The following is a 24,508-nucleotide window of genomic DNA, read 5'->3' as shown; positions in this document are numbered from 1 at the left end:
CTGGCCCGGATTCTACACGACTGGACAGACCAGCGCAGCGTGGAGCTGTTGACTAAGGTTTACCAGTCCTGCAGGCAAGGTACAACACACACACACACACACACACACATTCACACACACATTCACACACACACTCACACACACACACTCACACACAGACACACACATTCACACACACACACACACACACACACACACACACACACACACACACACACATACACACCCAAACACACACAGGGCAACCATCTGTTGGTAAAGTAATCTTCAAACAGTGTAACACAAACAACAACCTCCTAATCTTACGAAACACTGCATAATCTATAATGCCACCTCAGCAGAAAAAACACAGCCCGATACAAAACACAAACGCTGCAACACACAAATAAAAAACACCCTTACCGCCACAACACACACACACACACACACACACACACACTAATCCATAACCCTGTAATACATATTTACACTGACTTGTGAACATGTGCAAATAGAGCTATCTGGATCCAGATATCCAAGTTTAGGATTTTTGTTCCCCCTTTTTTTCCCAACAAATCAAGAGAGTCCAGTCAGACGGGAGTGAGCGTAATAAACACGCCCAGCTCACTCACGCTCTCTCTCAGTCTTTGAGAACATTTTGTTTCCTCTGAACATGTGATGGATGAGTGCTGATGTCGTTTACTCGCGTGTTGAAAACATGACCCTTGGTCATGTTTAGGGGTGTGCTCTTCATGACAGGCTAAGAGGGGAAAAAAACGGCAGAAAACAAACGGGCCCAGGATGATGACTCAGCTCTGGACAGGCTAACGTCACGGAGACAGACTTCACAAACACTCTCTTCACAAATAAGCCCCTACTGCCCGAAGCTAAAATATTACACCAAAAAAAAAAAAAAAAAATGTTATTACATAATTCAAATGGAGCAGAGATGCGAGGATGGCGGTGTTGTTGTAAGCTCGGACTCAAACCCGTTTGGATAAATAAAAAGTGATCCAATTACAGTGGCGTCTCCAGACGGCAACGGCTACACAGACTACAGTTTCGTAAATCCTCTCATTATTCTTTTTTCTTTTAATTTACATTGTTTTTTGTTCCCATTTCTGTACTACATCCTGAGGGTTGTCAAATAAACATATCTATGGTTCCCCCTCGCATCTAATTTACACAAATTTAATTCCACATTCAGAATAACTAAACAAGTATGCCCCTGTCTCAAAGAATTATGGTACATGCTTAATGTACAGGAATGAGTAGTAATACAGATATAAATACATGTATGTTAAAGATAAAATACATTTTTTAACAATAATTTTTATACATAATGTAGTACGACATAATAAGGATATCTGAAGTAAAATATATCTTTCTTTGCAGCCAAATCTGAAGCAATGGCATATGAGTAGGAGTAAACTAATGACTGATTACACACGTCAGTAATTGTGTTTTTTCCTTTTTACTCCCGATATGGCACCTTCACCGTGTGTGACAGAGTGACACTGAGATAGAGCACCCCTGTCCACATACTGAAATGAGAATAACGGGTCTTTTTATCTTTGCTCACAGTTAGAATCACTTGATAAACCTCTAACAGACCAGATCTGTATCAAACAGATACCAGTATATATGGTAAAGCCGTGGCGCCTTCCACCACAGAGCAATCAAGAAACTACCCGGTGTCAAATCAGCGTCCAAACTTCTCAGTGGTTTGCAATATGGTGCATTTTATGTCTGGTTAGTCTGTAATTATTGAAACTCAAGGCTCTTAGCCGTTCTGAGCATGCTCACTGTGGAATACTGAACCCCTTAGGCTCTTCTGAGCATGCTCACTGTGGAATACTGAACTCCTCAGGCTCTTCTGAGCATGCTCACTGTGGAATACTGAAACCATAGGCTTTTCTGAGCATGCTCACTGTGGAATACTGAACCCCTCAGGCTCTTCTGAGCATGCTCACTGTGGAATACTGAACTCCTCAGGCTCTTCTGAGCATGCTCACTGTGGAATACCGAACCCCTTATGCTTTTCTGAGCGTGCTCACTGTGGAATACTGAACCCCTTAGGCTTTTCTGAGCATGCTCACTGTGGAATATTGAACCCCTTAGGCATTTCTGAGCGTGCTCACTGTGGAATACTGAACCCCTTAGGCTTTTCTGAGCATGCTAACTGTGGAATACTGAAACCTTAGGCTTTTCTGAGCATGCTCAGTGCAGTGAAGATAAGAAGGTACAAGTAGTGAGAGAATGTGGAGGGTACAGCGGTGAAAAGCTGAGATTTTTTTGTGAGTAGGATCAGTGTGAGGAGGTGAACAGCTCTCTCCTGGGGGTGTGAGTGTCACTTAGATTTCAGATTGAACTCCTGCTCTGCAGCTGCTCCTGCAGATGGTCCTCCTCTCTGATTAAACTGGAAATGGCACACAAACACACTCCACACACAAAACCACGGTCCTCTGGCACCGCTATGTTTACAGCCACACACTTACACACACAAAACACACACACACACACACACACACACACACACATACAAAACACACACACAGACACAAAACACACACATACACAAAACACACACACACACGCACACGCACACAAAACACACACACACACACACACATACAAAACACACACACAGACACAAAACACACACACACACACATATAACACACACACGCACACAAAACACACACACATAAACACACACACACGCACACGCACACGCACACAAAACACACACACATAAACACACACACACACACACACACGCACACGCACACAAAACACACACACATAAACACACACACACGCACACGCACACGCACACAAAACACAAAACACACACACATAAACACACACACACACACACACACACGCACACGCACACAAAACACACACACATAAACACACACACACACACACACACACACACACACATACAAAACACACACACAGACACAAAACACACACATACACACACACACGCACACGCACACGCACACAAAACACACACACATAAACACACACACACACACACACATACAAAACACACACACAGACACAAAACACACACATACACAAAACACACCCACACACACACACACACACACACACACACACACATAAACACACACAAAACACACACACACACACTCAAAACACACACACACACGCATAAACACACACACACACAAAACACATCCACTGACTTACATACACACAAAAACACCCACCCACTTACACAGACAAATACACAAACACTCACACACACACACACACACACACACACACAAAACACACACGCACACAAAACACACACGCACACAAAACACACCCACTGACTTACATACACACAAAAACACCCACCCACTTACACACACACATACACATACACAAACACAAACACTCACACACACACACTCACGCAAAAATACACACATACACACCCCATGCCAAAACTAAACGATAAGGACTCCCTCACAGATTCACAGGTCTGTGTGTCTGTCTGTAAAACGTGAAAAAGTCCATTTCATTTGGTTTTGGTGTTCTGTTGACTCATAGTCTAGTTTCACAATACCACCATACAGTCAAAATTTCATAGAAATACATATAACAAAATGAAATGAAAAAAGATTAAATAAAACTGAGCAGAAACTTGCAGGTGAAACGTATGCCTGACTTACAAAAAAACTAAGGCTGATAAGTGATCTTTGCCATAGCTTTGTACCAATCTTTTTAACTGTCATATGATCCCAAATTTAAGATGGGTTTTTCTTCCATTTTTTTTCTTTTCCAAGATAATGAATTTATATGTAACACATTCTGTCATTCATTCTTTTGGTATCAGGCATTCACAGACATTTAAACTAATATGATACCAACTGGATCAAGATTAGATTCATTATGGGTCGTTTGGGTGTTTCTGCTCCCTCCCTAAGGAGCCATAGTATGGACTGTGTGGTAATGCTGACTACAGCAGATTCCTCAGTCAAATCCCAAGACTTTGTCTCTGAATCAATAGACCAAAAGAGACATTCCCAGATTAAATATATATAAAAAAAGATTGGCTCTCTCCTCTCTCTCTCTGCCACCCCCCCAACCCCCCCCCCACACACACACACACGCACACACACACACATCAATCACACCTCATCAGACATATTCATCATGCAATGGAGGTGTTAAATATAATTTGTGCTGAATACATTTGCTAATAACTTCTTTGACTTTTTTTTTTTTTTAACTCGTGATACACCTGACTTCCAATTCAGTCTCTCTTTTCTGGTTTACATGTGAGATCCTGCTGCCAAATTATTCTTTTACAACCAATACCCATACCGCAACTTAATCCATGCATGGCAACTGCTGCCACCGTTATTTAGTTAGGGCTAATACGTGATAAAAATGTCTGGAATATGTGCACATATGTATGTGGATAAATAAATAAAAAATTGTCTTAATCTGCCCCGTACCATCTGTACAGTGCAGATATACACTGTAGCGTCATACGTGTGTGTATATGTAAGCGTATTTGTGGTTATCTGTGTTTGTCGATGCAGGTGGTGGTGTGTTGCTGGTGGAAGCGCTGTTGAACGAGGATAATAGCGGTCCCCTCACGGCTCAGCTGTATTCTCTCAACATGCTGGTACAGACGGAAGGCAGAGAGAGGAAAGGCTCCGAGTACGTGGGCCTTCTTACCTCGGCCGGTTTCACCGACGTTCAGCTCCAGCGGACTGGCAAGATCTATGACGCCATTCTGGCTCGCAAATAGAGTTTCTGCCGCTTACGTCTGATTCAGCGTTCCGTCTTCGTTCGGTCAGACGTTTTGTGAATCGCGAACAGTTTTGGAGGGGAAAAAAGTGACCTAGATGCCCTTGTCCTTGTCCTTTGCTGTTACAGTGCAGCGGAAAGCCAAGTGGTGTTTTGAGATAGTAAGTTGTTTCAGGATTTCGTCCGACTGAAAAATGTGGTTTGTATTTACAGTTCAACCCTGTCCCCTTCATTTTTAGTCATTTGTGGTCTTTTAAACTGGTCTTTAAACAGAGAACAGAACTGGCTCCCAGATGAATGATTCTATCATTTGTGTCACTGCTATAAAATTTTCTTTTTTTTCTTTTCTTTTTGATACATATTGAAACATTTCTTCATGAATGTGAAATGTGCATGGCATTCAATACCCCCCCCCCAAATTTGATGGCTGGTATTGGCTTTCTGAACATGAGTGATGAAATGAAATAAACTCATTTGTCTTCTTCAAAAGGGGGAGGACTCTCCACAGTGCATTAGGTCTCTGTATTTTTTTCTCTCTCAAAGATCATTGGAGGCTGGACACTGCCCACTGAGTGACCAGCTGGCTCTATAAATATAGTTTAAATGGGGCAGTGGACACAAACTGCAGAAAGTGCCAAACACACATCTATACAAGAACAACAGATACACAACATCTCTATGTCTGAGGCTGACAGAACCAAGTTGGTGCTGTGTCAGATTTAAAATGAAAAGAAAAAAAAAGCTTTATTGTTAAAAGCTTCCTCTGAGCGACAGTGCAGTGTTAAAAAAAACCCCAAAACAAACAAACAACAACAAAAAAAAACAAAAAACAAATCAGCTTAAAAAAATTGAATGTCTGTGTTTATACAGTTGATTTAGCAAAAATCCATGAAAAACTCAGAGCATCCATACAAGTTTCTTGAACCCAACAAAAGTTTCTTTCTCATGAAGGAGGTGAATGTGGTAAAGAATGTCATTTGAGTTTATCCAAAACGCCTCTGCAAAATGCATTTCCTAACCCCATAGGGGCAAGGTCAATAGGTCATAGAGAATGAGAGTAAAATTCAATAAAATAAGATAAAATACTACTGTGAGATACAACTAAAATACAACGTCTATATGCAGCGTGTATCCACAGAGTCCACATCCTAAAGTGAATGACATTCAACAGCAGTGAAAAGTAAAAAAAACCAAAATGTGCCACATTTAAGGTTGAAAGATAATGTCTTGCCGCCGAATGACACGAGCGACAGACTAGACCGGGCTTGTTGTTGTGGCTGAGGAGGTGAAGGGGTTGACATTTGACCTAAAACATGGTACCTGTACATTACTGTAGTGTACAGGCCTGGCTAACCTACAAACCCTGTCAGTGCTGAAAACTGATGGAGTTTCATGTGGAGGTGGGAAAACTCAGGGGACATCCATCCATTGCTGCATTAGATGTCAGATTATTAGAGGAGAGATCAGAGGAGCACAGCATGAACCTCAGCAGTCTTGTGAAAAGAAGTAGGCAGTGACTCCACATGTAGTGGAAACCAGCTTAGCACTGGTTTCCAGTGGCAGTTATTGTTAACTTCATAAAGTTTTGTTTAGAAAGCAAGAATGGAAAGGCTACGTACACACAGCTTGATTGGCTTGTTACACAAAGGAAAGGAAGTTGCCACAACTCAGAGTCTCACTCTAGAAGAGTCTTGCTCTAGAAAAGTTGCACTTCCTAGCATAACAAACATTATCATGTTAGTTCAACTGACAACGGGTTGAAGGTAAGTACAACCGTTTATTTACACAAGTTGAGTAAACAAGAAAAAGCTAATGTGAATTGCTGCTAAGAAATTTTACATTTTTACAGGTGGATTCAATTAAACTTCTTAAACAGTTCTCAGCTTCCTCAGTCAGACAGTCTCTTCAGGAAGCCTAGAATTAAGTGACAGGTAATCCTTTATTGCAGACTTATCTGTTATTCAAATATTCAAATCGATTTGTGATTACCTATATTTTTTTCCCTTGTGCTGTTTATCTTCATGACTGATTAGATGTCTTACTCTAAAGCATATTCATGATAAATGTATTCATGAAAAGTATGCTTTAGGGAAATGTATTCTTTATTAGTGATAAATATTCAAGGCCTATAAGCACTTATAGTTCTTGAATATCCATCACCAATAAATGAGACAGTTCCAGATTCAAGACCATACGTTTCTTTAATTAAAACCTCAGTGTCAGACAATCTTATTTGGGAAATCACTTGCAATCAAACACAGTATTTCACACGAGACTTATTCGAAATGAGATTTAGTCAACGATGAGGGAGTGCTATCCAAATTCTGCACTTTAAGTCAACAGCTGAGGAAATGATAGACAAACACTACCTGGTTTGTCTTATGTCACACAATGAGTTGCCGTGTCTAGTATTTCTCCCTAGTGCAGAGAGTTCCATTAAAGCTAGTTTTTTTTTTCTTGTTTTTTTTTTTTTTTTTACCCGGAGAGAGAGGGACACGGGGTGTCAGGAGGACAACGCTAATAAAACACAGTGAAAGGGCTATCAAGTCATTTCCATGCTAATGATCTGGCCTCCAATTAATTTCTACATGCTTAAATGTTATGCAAGCATGAGCTGAGTTTCAAAGCGCTTCATTTGGCGAAGTCCATTAAATTTCCCCGATGCTACCAGGTTAAAAAAAAAGAAAAAGTCAACACAGGGCTGAGAATGTTTTTGATTTTAATGTGCTGTGGAGGAGCATTCATTTCGCTGACCAAACGCTCGATTTCTGTCTCTTTTCATTTCCTCTCAAACACTGTACGTGTGAACTAGTCTGACTTTTCACAAAGAATGAGGTTTTTCATACGTGTTCTCAATTAGTGATTTTCAGACGAATAGTCAAAATGTTTTCAAAAATACAAAGGTGCCTTTAGCCAGAATTCAAAATGACCTCATCCAGTTGACACAGTTTTTATTTAGTGAAGACAGTCCTGATCAATGGCATTCACCACACTCTTACACTCAGACATACAGACCAACGATGTGTTCTGCGTCCACAGATGACACCTCTGTGAGGGAGAAAGCCTTCAGGGGAAAAGTCGGGTCAGATCAAATTTGGGGGTTTGTTCATGAGTGCCCACATCTAGGGGTGAGAGAGTCTCTGTGAACCAAGCCAGGCCTCCTGTAAGCCTGTTTTTTGGCTGTGTATGGGAACGGGAACAACTAAAATAAAATGATGCAGTAGTTTCACAAAGCTGTGGTTTTTCTAAAGGGATATACATCATAGTTCTAAATCACGCACTGTAGTTGTGAGGTTTATGCTCATCCAACTGCATAAATTGCCCCCCAAACAATGCAATTATGTTTAGACTAGTTATTTAAATGGTGTGAAAACTGCAAATGTCAAGAATACGGTATACATCTGAGTAATTACACTATAAAACTAATATTATACTATACTATAAAACTAATATAGCATATTACTAATGCTACTACAATGATGATTTATTAAATCATTAAATTGTTATGTATGTACATGAATTACATCAGCATATCAATAGAAAAGAAATAATAAAATGTTAAAAAGAAACAAATTTATAAATCTGTCCTTTTTAAAATTAATTTCTTAAAATATTCTTCACATTTTTTAGTTATACTTCTGTCCATGGCTGTATTTTATGGTAATTTTTTTTATTTGTTTGTTTTAAATGTGATAATCTTCTCTATATAAAGCCGGTACTTCACTAATACACAACCTTGGGCCTTTTCCAGTAGTTAAAACCGAGACTGAAAAAGTGAAAATGATTACTGTAAAAATGATCATAGACTGAAAAAGTGAAAATGATTACTGTTATCATTGAAAGAGTGATAGAAACGCTCTCCCAAACATCAAGGGCTGTTTTTAGCATACAATACCTAGCTAGGCACTATACACAGACCACAGCTGGTTTCTATGGTTCTCATCAGCTTCTTTTCTGTTTTTTGGGTTTTCTTGTTTTTGTTTTTGTTTTGTTTTTGAGAGGAACTCCAGTGGGGAACCTGGCCTCCCCACAGAATGAGAGCTCCAGAGGACAAGAGCAGCACTTCCAAAGACTCTGTCTCTCTCCTGTCTTCACCCTGGACATGGACAGGAGGAGGAGGGGGTTGAAAGGGTGTCTGAGAGAGAAGGGTGTGCAATACAGCTGGTGGGTGGTGGGCTGGGAGGGTGGGGGGCATGTATCACATGATGGGCTAGACATCTAAAGTAATATCATAATTGATCTGATGAATACAGTCCAATATGATGAAACTATGATTAGGCTAAAGCCATACCAGTACAGCGTGTAAACAGTGTGACGATGTCTTTTTGTGTCTCATTACGGGAACATCGGTACCTCCTGCCTGTAAAATGTGTTTTAGAAGGACAAAGAGGGCAGGTGTAAGCAGTGTTTGTGAAACGGGCTTTAGAAGGACAAAGAAGATGTGTGTAACTTTTTTCGAAGGACGGGGAAGGTGCGTGTAACTTTTTTAGGACACAGAGCAGTCAGTTGTTGGTGATGGATTTGAATTATGAAACACATCTGGCTGTAGAGACTGAGAATGCTGAAGGTTGTTGTTATTTTGTGGGACAAAACCACTATTATCTGACAAACGAAACATTTTAAGTATCACTCTTCAAGACCTTTCTGTCTCCTATAGTTCCCAGAAAATAGACAAAGAATTCTAACCTTCTGACACTTCATAAGCTCTAACCACCTGTTGTCAACCAGAGAGTGGCCTCTTTTATCCAGTCTTATTTTCTCGCCAAGGTTTTTTTATTATTATTAATAACCCAAAAGGAGTTTATTTGCTTTGCTACTGTGACCCTGTGGCTCTGTTCTCTGTGCTCTGGGGCCAAGGCAGGGTTCTGTAAAGATGATTTTGTCTACTGTAAAAAGAAAAAAAAAAAACACTGCACAAATACAAAGTGTACTGAATTGAATTGTAATGTATTGCATTGAATTGGATTGAACTAAATTGGACTGAACTGACCTGGGGCGGCACGGTGGCGCAGTGGGTAGCGCTGTTGCCTCATAGCAAGAAGGTTTTGGGTTCGGTTCCTGGCCAGGGCCCTTTCTGTGTGGAGTTTGCATGTTCTCCCCGTGTCTGTGGGGGTTTCCTCTGGGAGCTTTGGTTTCCTCCCACAGTCCAAAGACATGCAGGTCAGGTGAATTGGAGACACTAAATTGCCCTTAGGTGTGAGTGTGGGTGTCTGCCCTGCAATGGACTGGCAACCTGTCCAGGGTGTTTCCCTGCCTTTTGCCCTATGAGCGCTGGGATAGGCTCCAGCACCCCCCCGCGACCCTAATCAGGATAAGCGTGAGTGAGTGAGAGTGAGTGGATTGAACTGAATTGCACTGTGGTGCACCTAATGACTCATCATGTTTTCCCTGAAGCAGTTATAGAACCTCCATGGCATCTCGCACACAACCTATACAATCGGTGAAGGGCTACTCCAACCTTTCTCTTTCTCTCATTCATTCTGTGGGGCCTAGCAGAATGTTCTCTGGGGTATTACGGTCAGAAGAGGCACACACATATCCTCACATGACCTGTACGCATCCCCATATGCTCATACTCATATATCTACACATCCTCCCATTCACAGAACTAAATAGTAACTCACACAAATTGACATAAACCAGAGGGTTAAGTAGAGTGCACTGGCTCCAGTCTTGGGTGTGAGTCTGAGGTGCTTGTTATCTATGGCAGACAAGGTCAAAGGCCCTGTGGAGCATGGGAATATCTTTGCACGAGAAATTGTTTTCTTTGGTCAGTAACAACATGACTCAGCCACAGTAACATCTTGTGTGGAAGGAACAGCTCCTCTCCTCTCCTCTCCTCTCCTCTTCTCTCCTCTCCTCTCCTCTCCTCTCCTCTCCTCTCCTCTCCTCTTCCTCTCCTCTCCTCTCCTCTCCTCTCCTCTCCTCTCCTCTCCTCTCCTCTTCCTCTTCTCCTCTCCTCTCCTGTTCCTCTTCGTTTGTACCAAGACTGAGCCTCAGTAAAGAAGATTACAACCAAAAACCATCTCTGCGCCTTTCGATTATTTTACCAACAAAACGCAAATGCCAAAAAATTCATTCATTCATTCATTCATTCATTCTTTCTTTCTTTCATCCATTCTTTCTTTTTTTCTGTCTTTTGTTCATTCATTTGTTCTTGTCTATAATTTACAGTTATTTATATTGTAATTCCATTGTTATTGTATGCCTGACTGTTTTAGCCCAAGGAGAAATCTCTAATGAGGCATCTCTGACAACGCTGTTTGTTCTCTGGTACTCACAGTCCTCTAAAAGAGACTACATATATCTCACTTGAGCCATTAACCGAAAAAAAAAAAAAGACAAATGAAATCATTTTTAATAAGTTTTCCATCTCAGGTTTTAGTAAATGCAGCACGAACTACCAACGGTTAGGTTAAATTCTTTCGACCTTAAACCCTACTACAAAATCGACGTGTAGAAAAGTAATTTCACCTTCTGAACCAAGGGCTTATTTGAGGTGATAGATTGACAGGCGAATGTGTGTGTGCTTGTGCGTGTGACACACAGGTCTCACACACACACACACACTCACTTACAGAGAGAGAGAGAGAGAGAGAGAGAGAGACGGAGTCACTTACAGATTCTCTAGACGTTAAGACCTTGAACTTTTGGCCTTTTTAAGCAGTGGGTAATAACTGTGAAGCTTCGTGATAGAGATGGGCTATCTCTCTGAGTCCTGTGACATTAAAATAGCACGAACAGATCGTCCCAAAAAAAAAAAAAGAGAAAGAAAAGAAAAAAGGGATATATGAAAAGTCAGGCGGCTTCAGACGCAAGCTCCCTAAGAAATCCGCCTTTTATCTGTTTCCCTCAATTACCATAATAATTGCCGATACATGAGGCAGAGCAGAAAGACTCAGAGAGACAGAGAGAAAATGAGAGAGGCATGTCAAAAAGACGAGACTCATTTACTCATAAAATATGGATGAAGTAAACACCTGACTCTCCCGGTCCAGCTCCTTCCTTGGTCACTGAAGCGAGAAATACAGAGAAATATGGTCCCCTCTGCGTGTTATGTGGTACTTTCCCTCCTGAATGCATAATGTCTGGCCTGCAGTAGACTGAACAGGGAGGCTGTGATAAACTGGTCACCAGTATCATTACGGCTTAACAGGAAACAGGTAGTTTTTGCAGAGTGCAGATGTGGTAGGCAGGGAATTGAGTATAAGAGTATAAGAGGACATCATGACGTATTTTTACCCCCCCCCCCCCAATCATTTCTCGCCTGAGAGAGAGAGAGAGAGAGAGAGAGAGAGAGAGAGAGAGAGAGAGAGAGAGAGACGTGTGTGGAAAAAAAGACATCTGACATGCATTGTATCTCTGCACTTCAGATTGCACATGGCCTGAGGTCAAGTGAACACATTCTGTCTGATATATGAGACAGCCGTCTGCGTCTCACAGACCCTCCATCCCTTGTTTTTCTTATCTGTCTGGAAAAAAAAAGCCAACCATTTCCAAACCCAAAGGCCACATATCAGAGCGAAATGGCATTGTGGGATTGAAACACCATGTCACTCATCTATCAGCCCCCAAAAAAACATTCCCATACTGGAGTTCAAATGCATTTTCTATACACCCTCTCCCAGTATAATTTCTCTCACTCTCTCTCTCTCTCTTTCTATCCGATGCACTCGCCCCTTCTCTCTCTCTCTCTCTCTCTTGTGTGTAAATTTTACCCTTGTGCATTCTTGCATTTTAGGGGAAAAAGTACGCACTTACACAAGCAAAATTCTTCCTTCTACTTCCTGAACGGTTACAGTGATGTGACACACAGCAGAGCTCTTGAATGAAATGAAACATATGCAAATACTTATTTAAATTGCTATAGAATGGAAACGCGTCGCATGCATAATGTATCTTGCTGATAACGCCTCTTGCGGCTGAAAGGTTAATTTACTGCGATTCCGAGTGCGGGATCATTAGACTATGATGTGTGGGGCTTACACTCATACAGGGGATTTCTCCGGCTGACGTCTGTGGTACTGGAGGAGAGAGTGGCTCCATATCCTAAAATCCCCACCCATCCTCGTCTTTTGTCACCCCTGACAGGCTGTAGATTAAGGAGTGAAGGATTTGCACATTTTAAGTCAAGTTGTGCAGGGACATAGAGTCACATGCAAATGCATATATATGTGTGTGTATGTATACACACACACACACGTAGACACACACAGGAAAGATGCTCTCCTAATCAGACATTCGTCTGGAATCAGCTGGTAAGAAGATATTCAGAAAGAATGTCTTAAGGGACACACTCTCACTCACACACACACACACACAGACATACACACACACACACACACATTCACTGAGAGGATCATGGTTTATTAGGCTGTGATGGGTGCAGAGCTCTGGACAGAAATATTGATGAAGAATGTTCTGGAATGCAGTGGCAGGTTGTGACGGAGGACAGAGGCAATGGGGGCTGTGGAACTGATGTGATATTTTAAAAATTTATCTCCCCAGATAAGTCCTGACACGCTGGCAGATTTTCACTGAAAAATATGATGTATGACATATTTTGGTATTTTATTATTATTATTATTATTATTACTAGTATTAGGGTATGAAGATGTTGCTGTCAAATTTTGCTCTAATCTAATGCTAAGGGTAAGGTCATTTGACGATATTTCAAAAGATAAAGTTGGTTTGATGTGTTTGATGTCAGGTTAGTTCTTTTATCTTTGAAACGAGCAGAGACTAGACCACATTCTGCCTTCACATCGCCATTTTCACTCTTCAATTTTATATTTCAAAAATGCTGATCTGAAGTGAGAACAAATGAACGCTTTTCTCTGTCAGTGAGGCAAGAATTAAAAAGAATATATGAGTTTTACTTGAATTTTGGACAGAGGTCTAGGTTTTGGGTTGCGTATGACATGTGGTTGCTTGTACCCAAAACTAAACGTAAAAGGATACGTCTGTACCACTCGCTTCCAGCCAAACTGTGAGCTGTTATGGTGCCTTTGTCATCTACGTCTGAATCAGACAGATCATAAAAATATGAACTAATAACCTCAAAAGCCTCCAGGCTAACTGTTGTGACAGCACATTGGTCTCAAATAAACACACAGAGCATAAGTCAGTAGAGCTTCTGAGCACAGAGGAATGGACTCCCCAGAGACTGCAGTACTGAGGAGTGTTTCTGCCCCATGGCGAGAAGTCTTGGGGGGGGGGTTAACATTTTTTGCCTTGAATGCTTTGCTGTGTAACTGAACTCTTTGCCGTTTAAATATCTATTCAGTGCAGTTTCTCGTAAATTGCAGGCTTTCCTGAATTTCAAAACAATATTTGGAACGCTGAATTTTGTAAGTGAAGTACAGAAAATAACCTTACTTGCCAAAAATTTCTCATAGAGGCCTGCAGGGATCTAACACATATGAAACGCCAAATACGTGTGTGTGTGTGTGTGTTGTGTACGTATGTTTGTGTATGTGTGTGTGTGTTGGTAAGAAGATGAGTTTATTTATATATATATATATATATATACACACACATATATATATAGCCATGGCAGACCTTCAGAGGCTCTGAATCTGTTCACATGGCCTGAAGCTTGAGAAAAGAGCTGCTGAGCATTTTACAGCCAACATAACAGTTACCCTGAGGATCTCCCTCACGTCAGAAACACTCAGCTTCACCTGCATCGCTTTGCTCCCCTGTGAGCCTGCTGATCGATACCCCTCCGGCTCACGGCCCAGTCCAGGCCAATTGCCTCCGCTCGAAACTGTCACGGCTCCAGCACCAGACGCCTCGCGACCCTGTCACGCTCCCTGTTGTTCCCACCTCTGTCCCGGCCTCTAACGTTCTCAATTAACGTGGGATAACATTGGCACAATTAGCCTATCGTTTCAGGGGGCAGTCCCACCGGCCGTCCTAACGCGCGACTGATCGGTAGATGAGAACTGACAGGTGAGTAAAGGTCAATGTAATTTGTTTATCTCGGACGAACCCTCTGCTTCTTTGTGACAACATCCATTACTTGAATGTCTCTCGAGCGAGTGGCGGTAAGGAGAGTGACAGTAAACTCCCGACGGGAAGGAGACAGGTTTGATCTCTTAATGTTTTTCTTTTTCCCCCTTATGACCTATTAGCATTAAAAACAAAGAGGCCAAGTGATAAAACCCCATCAGTGCCCAATACTTAAAATGATTTCAGAGATGGACAAAGCCAAAACAAAACAAAAAGTCGGATTCTCGATCCAGGCAGGTTCTAGCACAAATTTTGAACCTACTGTTAATGTTAAAAAGTAACATGACATATGTAGATATATCTGGGTTAAATTTATGATTGAATGTCATGTTTGGATTAAGGGGATGATGGTCAAGATATGCTGAAGGCTTCTGTTCATTATTCATAAAGATAAACTGAGATAAACCTTGAGATTTTGTCCTTTGGCCTTTTTGGTACTCCAGAGCTGTCTGCGAAGTAATGAACACCAGTGGTCCAGTGATAAGCATTTTTTGTTGCTGTAGTCCTTTTTAGAGCAAGGGAAAGGTCTCTTGTATGAGTGCAGGGGCAGGGAGAAAAAGAGAGGGATTTGAGTTCTCTCGCTCTGCAAGGTCCTGACACACAATGATTAACTGGCAGAGCTATAGGAGGAGATGTAGCTTTATCAGAACCGCACAGCAAGGTCCAGGAGTCGGTAACAGTAGGGAAAGAGAACCATTGTGTGATAATAAACTAGAGAGAGGCAGTATGAGAATCTTTGACTACAGCACATTAGCTCGGTGAGAAGTGGAAAGCATTGCAGTGAAGCAAAATTGCAGGCCTGGTAGTACAAGACCGAGGGGGGGAGGGGGAGAAAGGCTACACGGTGCTGGCTTCAAAAATGATCTTCTTTGAACTCAAGTTGTGTGTCGAGTGAATTATATTACTTTGTGCTGTGGTTCTTGAGGCCCCGTTCTCAAAGGTAACAACTTGATGATAGCAAATTAGCATCCATACAGGCTAGCAAACACCGCTCCAGCTAAATGAACAAAAGCGAGGGAGAAAGCCAGCTGACAATGTTCCATATTTGTAATTCACATTGGATCAATTGTAATTCCCACTCAGTGTGGTATCCATGGATACTGCAATGCGGTCACTTGTCAAATATTCTACACACATACACATCTAATGACCTAGGCTAGCATTAGCTAACACAGAGTCTTGCTACCCATGATACAATGATGTGTAATCAATTTTACAGCACTGTAAAATTGAAAGGGCTTTCATTCCTAATGTAATCTTTTGAAACACAAACCCTCACACATTCAATTTCTCTCTCTCTCTCTCTCTCTCTCTCTCTCGCATGTACACACACATACACACGCACACACACATCACACATGTAAACGCACAGAATCATATCAACCTATAAATTCCACAAGTGCAGTTTATTTGGTCGATTTGTATTTTAGCCTCATCGGTTTGTGCCTGAACCACCTGGAGAGTTTGTTGTGCGACTATGTAAAAACGAAGTTTGAGTTTAGAACATTTGCATTACATGCCGTCAGAGTCACTGTGGGGCATTTATTGTTGACTCAGAGAGACCGTGTACTGGAGCAACTGTACTGTTAAAATATGAGTGTAAACGACATTAAACGCATCCATTGCCAGGCTGATTAGAGCTTTAATTAACATGCTCAGTGCACTTTGGCACGTGGGTGGCTTCATTTGTGATTGATTGAACCCTGCCTGGCATTCTGCCTGTTTGTGTGTATGTGCGTGTTTGTGTGTATGTGCGTGTGTGTGTATGAGAAACAGTGAATGCCATCCTAGCAGCAAAGTGATTAATCTGAAACCCAACTCTCTCTCTCTCTCTCTCTCTCTCTCTCTCTCTCTCTCACACACACACTCTCTCAGTCTATAATTTGAACTCTTCATTTTAATACCACACTCTTGAGTGTCAGGGACACAAAATGGTGAATACAATTAACCTGTTGCTCTTAGAGATGTTACTGTGCCGAATATCATTTGAGACCACTAAACACCAATACAGGGGTGCACGGTGGCCTCACAGCAAGAAGGTCCTGGGTCCGGTTCCTGGCTGGGCGGGCCAAGTTTGCATGTTCTCCCCGTGTCTGTGTGGGTTTCCTCCCACAGTCCAAAGACATGCAGTTCAGGCAAATTAGAGACACTAAATTGCCCCTAGGTGTGAATATTTGTGTGAGTGTGTTTGTCTGTGTGTCTGCCCTGCGATGGACTGGCGACCTATTCAGGTTGTTTCTCGACCTATCCTTTCACCCAGTGAGCGCTGGGATAGGCTCTAACAGCCCACGACCCTAATTAGGATAAGCAGCTTTGAAAATGAATGAATGAATGAATAAACACTAATACACCTTTACCAGTTAAAGCTGCTCCAGGTCTACATGGCACCAGAACAATACAAATGGAGCAGGTGTGAAAGTTGTCTGCAGACCGCTGAATGCGCACGATCTGAGTTAAGTCTTTAGCAGGCGAGGAAAAAATTAATTCTGCACTTTGATATGAAGAACTGTGATGCTGACCAGCTTTTTTGGGCAGTGTACTTTGCAAACCTTACATACACAGCACAGGTGTCCACAGAAAATCAGCTGTTTTCAAGCTTACGTCTGAGCACCACGGCTAAAAAAAAAAAACCCATCTACTTTTCATTTTGCCGTATTTGCTGTTCAGGGAACACGAGCGTCTAAAAACAAAACAAAACAAAAAAACAAAAAAAAAAACCCATGTGCCCTGTTTCTCTGCTGGGCTCCGCAAGTTTATCAGTGCCTTTTGGGTACTTTAAGACGAACTGTGGCTAGTAAAGAGCAAATATGCCAAAAATATATTTGGTTATCAATTCATCAGAGTCATATTTTAGCTTTGAGCTATATCTGTTATCTGTAACACATTGTGCTATAATCAGACACTGTATCTGGCACATCAGTAGATGATTAATGGTAAGTTGACTGGTTTCACCTCCATGAACACATCTTTCTAATCATTTAATCTCTGAAATTAGTCTCAGAAACTGTTTTGCTGATACTGACAAAAAGACTCTGTCTTTGTTCCAGATATTACACAGAGTAAGAGAAAGAAATGGAGCTATAAGCACAGAACTGTTCATCTGTAAAGATTCTTCTAGTATGGCCTATTTTTTCTTTAATAGTGTCTGTGGGTTGTTAAACTGGCCAGTCTCAGTACAGCAGTTATCAGCTCATCCGCATGTTTACACAATTGACCTTCTCCAACACTAATTACGACCCCTTGTAAAGAACAGGAAAGCCAGGAGGGCATCATTTCTCCACAATATAATATAAATGCTGAGTGTTTTTTTTTTAATTATTTCCACATACTGTCACAATTTATGAATGGAATAAAGAGCACATGTTTGGATTTCAGTCTAACTGTATTTAAAATGACACACGCGTGACCTTTCGAACATTCCAGGTTCAGTCCGCGTGCGCTTCGAGGTGTAAACGGTACAGAAGCAGGAATGCTGCAGAACTGTCCATATTGGTTCACCAGTAATTGTGCCTCGAGCGGTACATGTACGCTATTTATCAGACGGTCACACTTCTCTGCAGTCTGGCCGCGGGCAGACTACTGGAGCTATGGCCACACGCCCGTTTTTCCCATTACCATCAAAAAACAGACCATACATCACCAGTGCTGTTATCACAATAAACCAACCTCACTTCACTACTAGTGAGACCATTTCCATTTGTGCTACGAGTTAATTTAACAGGGGGGGACATGTTTTGCTTGTAGGTTTCTAACGCTGTTTATATTATAATCAGAGCATTTTGTCGTCATTGAATACCTTTTCATGTCGTGTCATGGCATATCTGAGACAAACTCACTTTCAATAAATGAGACATTTGAAAAACATGTTTGTTTGCAGCACGCTTGCTGTTCTGAACCTGGAACGGCAAGTTAACGTCTGGATTAGCAATGAGCTTGTACGTTTTTCCTAACGGGCAGCGTGTTCATCACAGGAGAGATGGCTGACTCATCTCTACTGCTTTCGGCTCATGTGTCCCCTGACGGTCTAAGACTGAACAAGACTGACATTTTCAGAGGGCATGTCACTTAAACACACGAGCGGTCTTCATAGCTCTAAAACTTAGTCATGGAACATTTAATGCAGCGACAGACAAACCATCACGTTGAGAAACAACGGATCTTAAACACGCTCGCAAATGCCTCATGATGTTACTCAAGCGAGGAAGACCCCCGAGACTATGCACAGCAAACAAAATACGTACATCTTACATTGATTTTATGCGCCTGTGTACAATCAACTGTTCCTGGATGGACAAAAATTAGAAATGGCGTATTGGTCATGCAACTTTCGTTTAAGGGTTTATCGTGGTTGTTATTCACACACACATGTACATACACAAAAAGGAATCTGTTTGAAAGTTTTTTTTGTGTGTGTGTTTTTGTTTTAGTGGAATTATGCTTGACAAGCAGCAGTGATTCACATTATAAAATGGAAAACAGCAGTAGACCTTCCACCATGTGGCTTCAATAACTCCACGAATATTCTTTTGGATGACAGATCACAGAGCGCAGTAATTCTAACATTGTTATGCACTGAATGATGTTAGAACACAAAATAAATGATATCCAAGCATGTCTCAAGCAATTTTTCCTCCCCGCGGGAGAAATATAATTGATATATAATTTTTTGCCACCTTCTACTTCTTCGTAAAACTGCGATGACCACTGAGATTTTGTATCTTTGGCTTACAGTTTGTAAACTATAGGGAGGGAAGACGTGACAGACTACTAAACTATATTCAACACGCCATCAGATTGACAGCGTTGTTTAAAAAAGAACAAAAAAAAAAGAAAAAGAAAAAAACTACATAAACATTATGTAATATACCAAACAGTTCAAGTTTTCCCTCTTTCCCTGATCAACTTTCATAATCTTTTCATGAATGTTGTCCACAGGAACACAGAGTTCATTAGAACACTATTAAAAGTAAACCACGAGCAATTACTTTCAGCCACAGACTGCTCCTCATAGAGCCTGGGCGTCCGCTCTGCTGTTTCAAACACTTCAATTAGCCTGTTTAGTCCATTCCTCTTGGTTTATTGGGAAGGGAAACGGTGCTACGGTACTAAAGAACAGAGCTGTAAAAGAAACCATGAAGTATTTTGTATTTTTTTTTTTTACACTTCACTATGTAACGAGGGTCTGCATAAAATGACCTGTACTCACTTTTGACACGGTTGTTTTGGTCTGACATAGGCCGCAGGTAGGTGACATTTTCAGCTGCTTGATTCAAGACCAGGCGGTTTTTTCCCCCCCCAACACTACGTCACTAGAATAACGAACGATGCACTTAATAACCGACTTCGACTTATCAAAGGAAAAATTATGCTGCCATTCTCTGGTTCATAGTCAAAAAGGCAAAGTTTAGCTGTGATTTCTCAATAGGAACTCCACGTTACACCTCCGTACGGACCTAACCAGCTGATAGCTCTTACATGTGCCATGCGTTAGACATTTCTAATCGCGGCTGTTGAGTACACATAATACTGGGGTATACGCTTGTTGAACGTAATAGTCAGACATTAAAACATATAAACAGCAGAGAGAAGCGTTTAAACAATTGCACGGCGTGAGGGAACTCTTAAGGGAGCACGAGGGGCAGGCCAAACGAGAAGCAACATCTGCCTGAGTAAGTGAACGCTGAGCCCACCATCTGTTTCATTATACAGAAGAAGCACTAATGACATTGTAATTGTTCCTTTTTCCCTGCGTCTGATTGCATGGTATTGTTTGCAATTACGTAGGGGAGCCAGTAATTAATTGTGCCAATGCTTTAGTACGAGCTGTAGTTTTTGAAAAGAAGCTATTATGAATGTTTAAATAAGAGAACACCGGAGTTGGTTTTAGCGGCGGGGGCTGTTCTCTAGAGAATAACGGGCTTCTCTCCGCTGAGCTGTCTGGCAAATGCGTTTGTCTCTCAGACGTCTCCGCGGGCGGCGTCTATCAAAGCGCCGCGCGTGCAAGCTGCAGACAAACATGTCACTCACGGGAATCTCATTTCACATAAAGTTTCTGATTGAAAGTGTTCCTTCTTCTTCCTCTTTTTCTTCTCCTCGACTGCCTCCCCTCCTTATTCTGCATCCGAAGGGTACTGTTTCTCTTTTGTCGTAGATGAAAGTACCACACACACACACACACATCCAAATATAGCAGTCATTACTGGTGACAAACCAACACTTTTTGTATTCTTTTCAGAACAACTGATAGCTGTCCCCGCTGGGTGAATGGATGAAAAGTCAAATTTAACATCTGGCTTTGGGGAAGGAAAACAAGAACAAAAAAACACCAGTAAGGTTCTGTTAGGTCGACATGATGTGTCAATTAGTCTATTGGTACATGTTACAATAGAAATGAGAACAGAATAATCAGTGTTTGTGGACTTTAAAAAAATCGTTTGCAAAAAGTGAAAATCAGTGATTTTTGAAAGTCTACGTGAAATTTGTTTGCCCTAGTAACAAAACAAACGAATTAAAAGCTTAGCAACAACAACCACAACAACAACAACAATATAAAAACAAGGACAACAGACAAATTTGCTCTGAGTTGGATAGTTGATTTAATGTTTGGTATTCACAGTGAATAATAAAGTCTTCAAAAGGTTGACTGCACAATGACGTATTTTATATTAGTTTATTGGTCCATGACGATTCCATGCTGGCTCAATGGTCAGTTATGTGTTCCATGATAGCATGCTAGCTCGTCGGTCAATGACGTGTTTTACGTTAGCTCATTGGTCTCTTGTCCCGAAATAAAAACCTATGCAAATCAACACCATTTCATACTTTGGTTCAATCATTGGTGTAAAATGCTCCCAAAGGCTCCCAAAAGAAAGAAAGAAAAGAAAAGAAAGGTGGACCAAGGGGTACAAGCAACTTACTGTTTGTCACACAGTAATGCAACTTTGTCCCAAAGACTGCTCACCCTGTAGTCAGCTGATGAGCTAAGTGACAAAATTCAATCTTTCACACATAAATGGTGATAATAATTCACATATCATTGACTTATTCTATTAGAATGTCACACACACACACACACAAGCTGCACAGGACAAGGGGTGACAAGACTTGAAACTTTTCACATTCCACTTCCCTCTAATTTCCATCCACATCTTTTTCTCTCTTTTGGTTATGGAAAAATAATTACGACAATTTAAAACAGCAATTCCAAAATGCAGTATGGCTATATATGTAATAATAAAACCCCTTCAAAGAGCACTTTAGCATAGGAAGTGATTTCACGCATACAAAATAATTTGCAAACATTACAATGACTCATAAGGCTACGTTCAAATACCGTGTTGTGTGCAACATGTCCCTGAACAGAGCCGATGCTGTAATTCTCTTGTAAAACTAAAACAACCTAGACACTAGCATTTAATAGAAATGTTGGTCCCAAAGATGAAAAATAAGATCGAGCTTGTGCTAAAATCATTTACAACTTCCTCAGCGCCTGGACTCGGACAACAACTTAACTGGGGAGGGAGAAATCGTCATTTATTTTATTAAATTATTCTCCACAGAGCGGCAGCGATGCGTTGTGCTGAAGGTCATTTTCATGCGAGCGCGTGTCGTATGAGAGACTGTTTGACAGCTTGCATGGGTGAGATGGCCAGGGTCCCTCAGCCGTTCCTCGCTGTTTTGCAATGATCTGTCAATCAAGTTCGCCGGAGTTGACACCATAGCGCTGTTTTCAAAAGATCTAAATTTCATGACCTTGAACACTGTCGGTGGGTAAAAGGAAAGATTTGTTGTAAAATTCTACGCCAGTTTTTTTTTGTTTATAATCACTTGAGGGTAATACCGTGGTTTGATGTGTGTGCGGTTGCCTAAACCACCTTCACAGTGAAATCACAAAAGGCTGAAACGTGATCCAAGTTGCAGTTATGCCTCAATCTTCAGGTGACAATAAAACAAAGCTCCCGAATCTATCAACAGGCTTCTGGATGACAGGACAGTCTAAACTGGTCTATATAGTCTTTTGTTTTCTATTTCAAAGACAAACTACCTATATGTACACACACACACACACACACACAGAACATCTATACCTGAATGCATGTTTTACACTGATGGGGAAAGTGAACAGGATCATTTGGGAGTCACGTTCTTTTCTTACAAGAGCATTACACAGCCTGTGTGTTTTACAGGTCTGTAAAGAGTGTAACACCGTCTGTGTGGTTTACAGGTCTGTAAAGAGTGTCACACAGCCTGTGTGTTTTACAGGTCTGTAAAGAGTGTAACACAGCCTGTGTGTTTTACAGGTCTGTAAAGAGTGTCACACAGCCTGTGTGTTTTACAGGTCTGTAAAGAGTGTCACACCGTCTGTGTGTTTTAAAGGTCTGTAAAGAGTGTAACACAGCCTGTGTGGTTTACAGGTCTGTAAAGAGTGTCACACAGCCTGTGTGGTTTACAGGTCTGTAAAGAGTATACACAGCCTGTGTGTTTTACAGGTCTGTAAAGAGTGTAACACAGTCTGTGTGTTTTACAGGTCTGTAAAGAGTGTAACACAGTCTGTGTGTTTTAAAGGTCTGTAAAGAGTGTAACACAGTCTGTGTGGTTTACAGGTCTGTAAAGAGTGTAACACAGCCTGTGTGTTTTACAGGTCTGTAAAGAGTGTAACACAGCCTGTGTGTTTTACAGGTCTGTAAAGAGTGTCACACAGCCTGTGTGTTTTACAGGTCTGTAAAGAGTGTCACACAGCCTGTGTGGTTTACAGGTCTGTAAAGAGTGTCACACAGCCTGTGTGGTTTACAGGTCTGTAAAGAGTGTAACACAGTCTGTGTGTTTTACAGGTCTGTAAAGAGTATACACAGCCTGTGTGTTTTACAGGTCTGTAAAGAGTGTAACACAGTCTGTGTGTTTTAAAGGTCTGTAAAGAGTGTAACACAGCCTGTGTGGTTTACAGGTCTGTAAAGAGTGTCACACAGCCTGTGTGTTTTACAGGTCTGTAAAGAGTGTAACACAGTCTGTGTGTTTTAAAGGTCTGTAAAGAGTGTCACACAGCCAGTGTGGTTTACAGGTCTGTAAAGAGTGTCACACAGCCTGTGTGTTTTACAGGTCTGTAAAGAGTGTCACACAGCCTGTGTGGTTTATAGGTCTGTAAAGAGTGTCACACAGCCTGTGTTTTACGGGTCTGTAAAGAGTGTCACACAGCCTGTGTTTTACGGGTCTGTAAAGCGTGTAACACAGTCTGTGTGTTTTAAAGGTCTGTAAAGAGTATTACACAGCCTGTGTGTTTTACAGGTCTGTAAAGAGTGTAACACAGCCAGTGTGGTTTATAGGTCTGTAAAGAGTGTCACACAGCCTGTGTGTTTTACAGGTCTGTAAAGAGTGTCACACAGCCTGTGTGGTTTACAGGTCTGTAAAGAGTGTCACACACCCTGTGTGTTTTACAGGTCTGTAAAGAGTGTTACACAGCCTGTGTGTTTTACAGGTCTGTAAAGCGTGTAACACAGTCTGTGTGTTTTACAGGTCTGTAAAGAGTGTCACACAGCCTGTGTGTTTTACGGGTCTATAAAGAGTGTCACACAGCCTGTGTGTTTTACGGGTCTGTAAAGAGTGTCACACAGCCTGTGTTTTACGGGTCTGTAAAGCGTGTAACACAGTCTGTGTGTTTTACAGGTCTGTAAAGAGTGTCACACAGCCTGTGTGTTTTACGGGTCTGTAAAGAGTGTCACACAGCCTGTGTGTTTTA

At 41.4% G+C, this 24,508-nt stretch overlaps 1 protein-coding gene across 1 annotated transcript in view; it reads left to right on the top strand.

Annotated features, from left to right (window-relative positions):
- The window catches only part of asmt (acetylserotonin O-methyltransferase), a 24,926-nt gene extending 20,164 nt beyond the window's left edge, over positions 1 to 4,762 (top strand). Inside the window, exons 7-8 of the mRNA XM_030787043.1 lie at positions 1 to 79; positions 4,551 to 4,762. The exon at positions 1 to 79 is cut by the window's left edge and continues 44 nt beyond it. Of these exons, the coding sequence (XP_030642903.1) occupies positions 1 to 79; positions 4,551 to 4,762 (291 nt within the window). The remainder of the gene's footprint in view (positions 80 to 4,550) is intronic.
- The last annotated feature ends 19,746 nt before the right edge of the window (positions 4,763 to 24,508 follow it).

Source organism: Chanos chanos, chromosome 10 (genome assembly GCF_902362185.1).
Source record: "Chanos chanos chromosome 10, fChaCha1.1, whole genome shotgun sequence".
Lineage (NCBI taxonomy): Eukaryota > Metazoa > Chordata > Actinopteri > Gonorynchiformes > Chanidae > Chanos > Chanos chanos.
The sequence above is the reverse complement of the archived record's forward strand: the minus strand, read 5'-3'. Positions and strand labels throughout refer to the sequence as shown.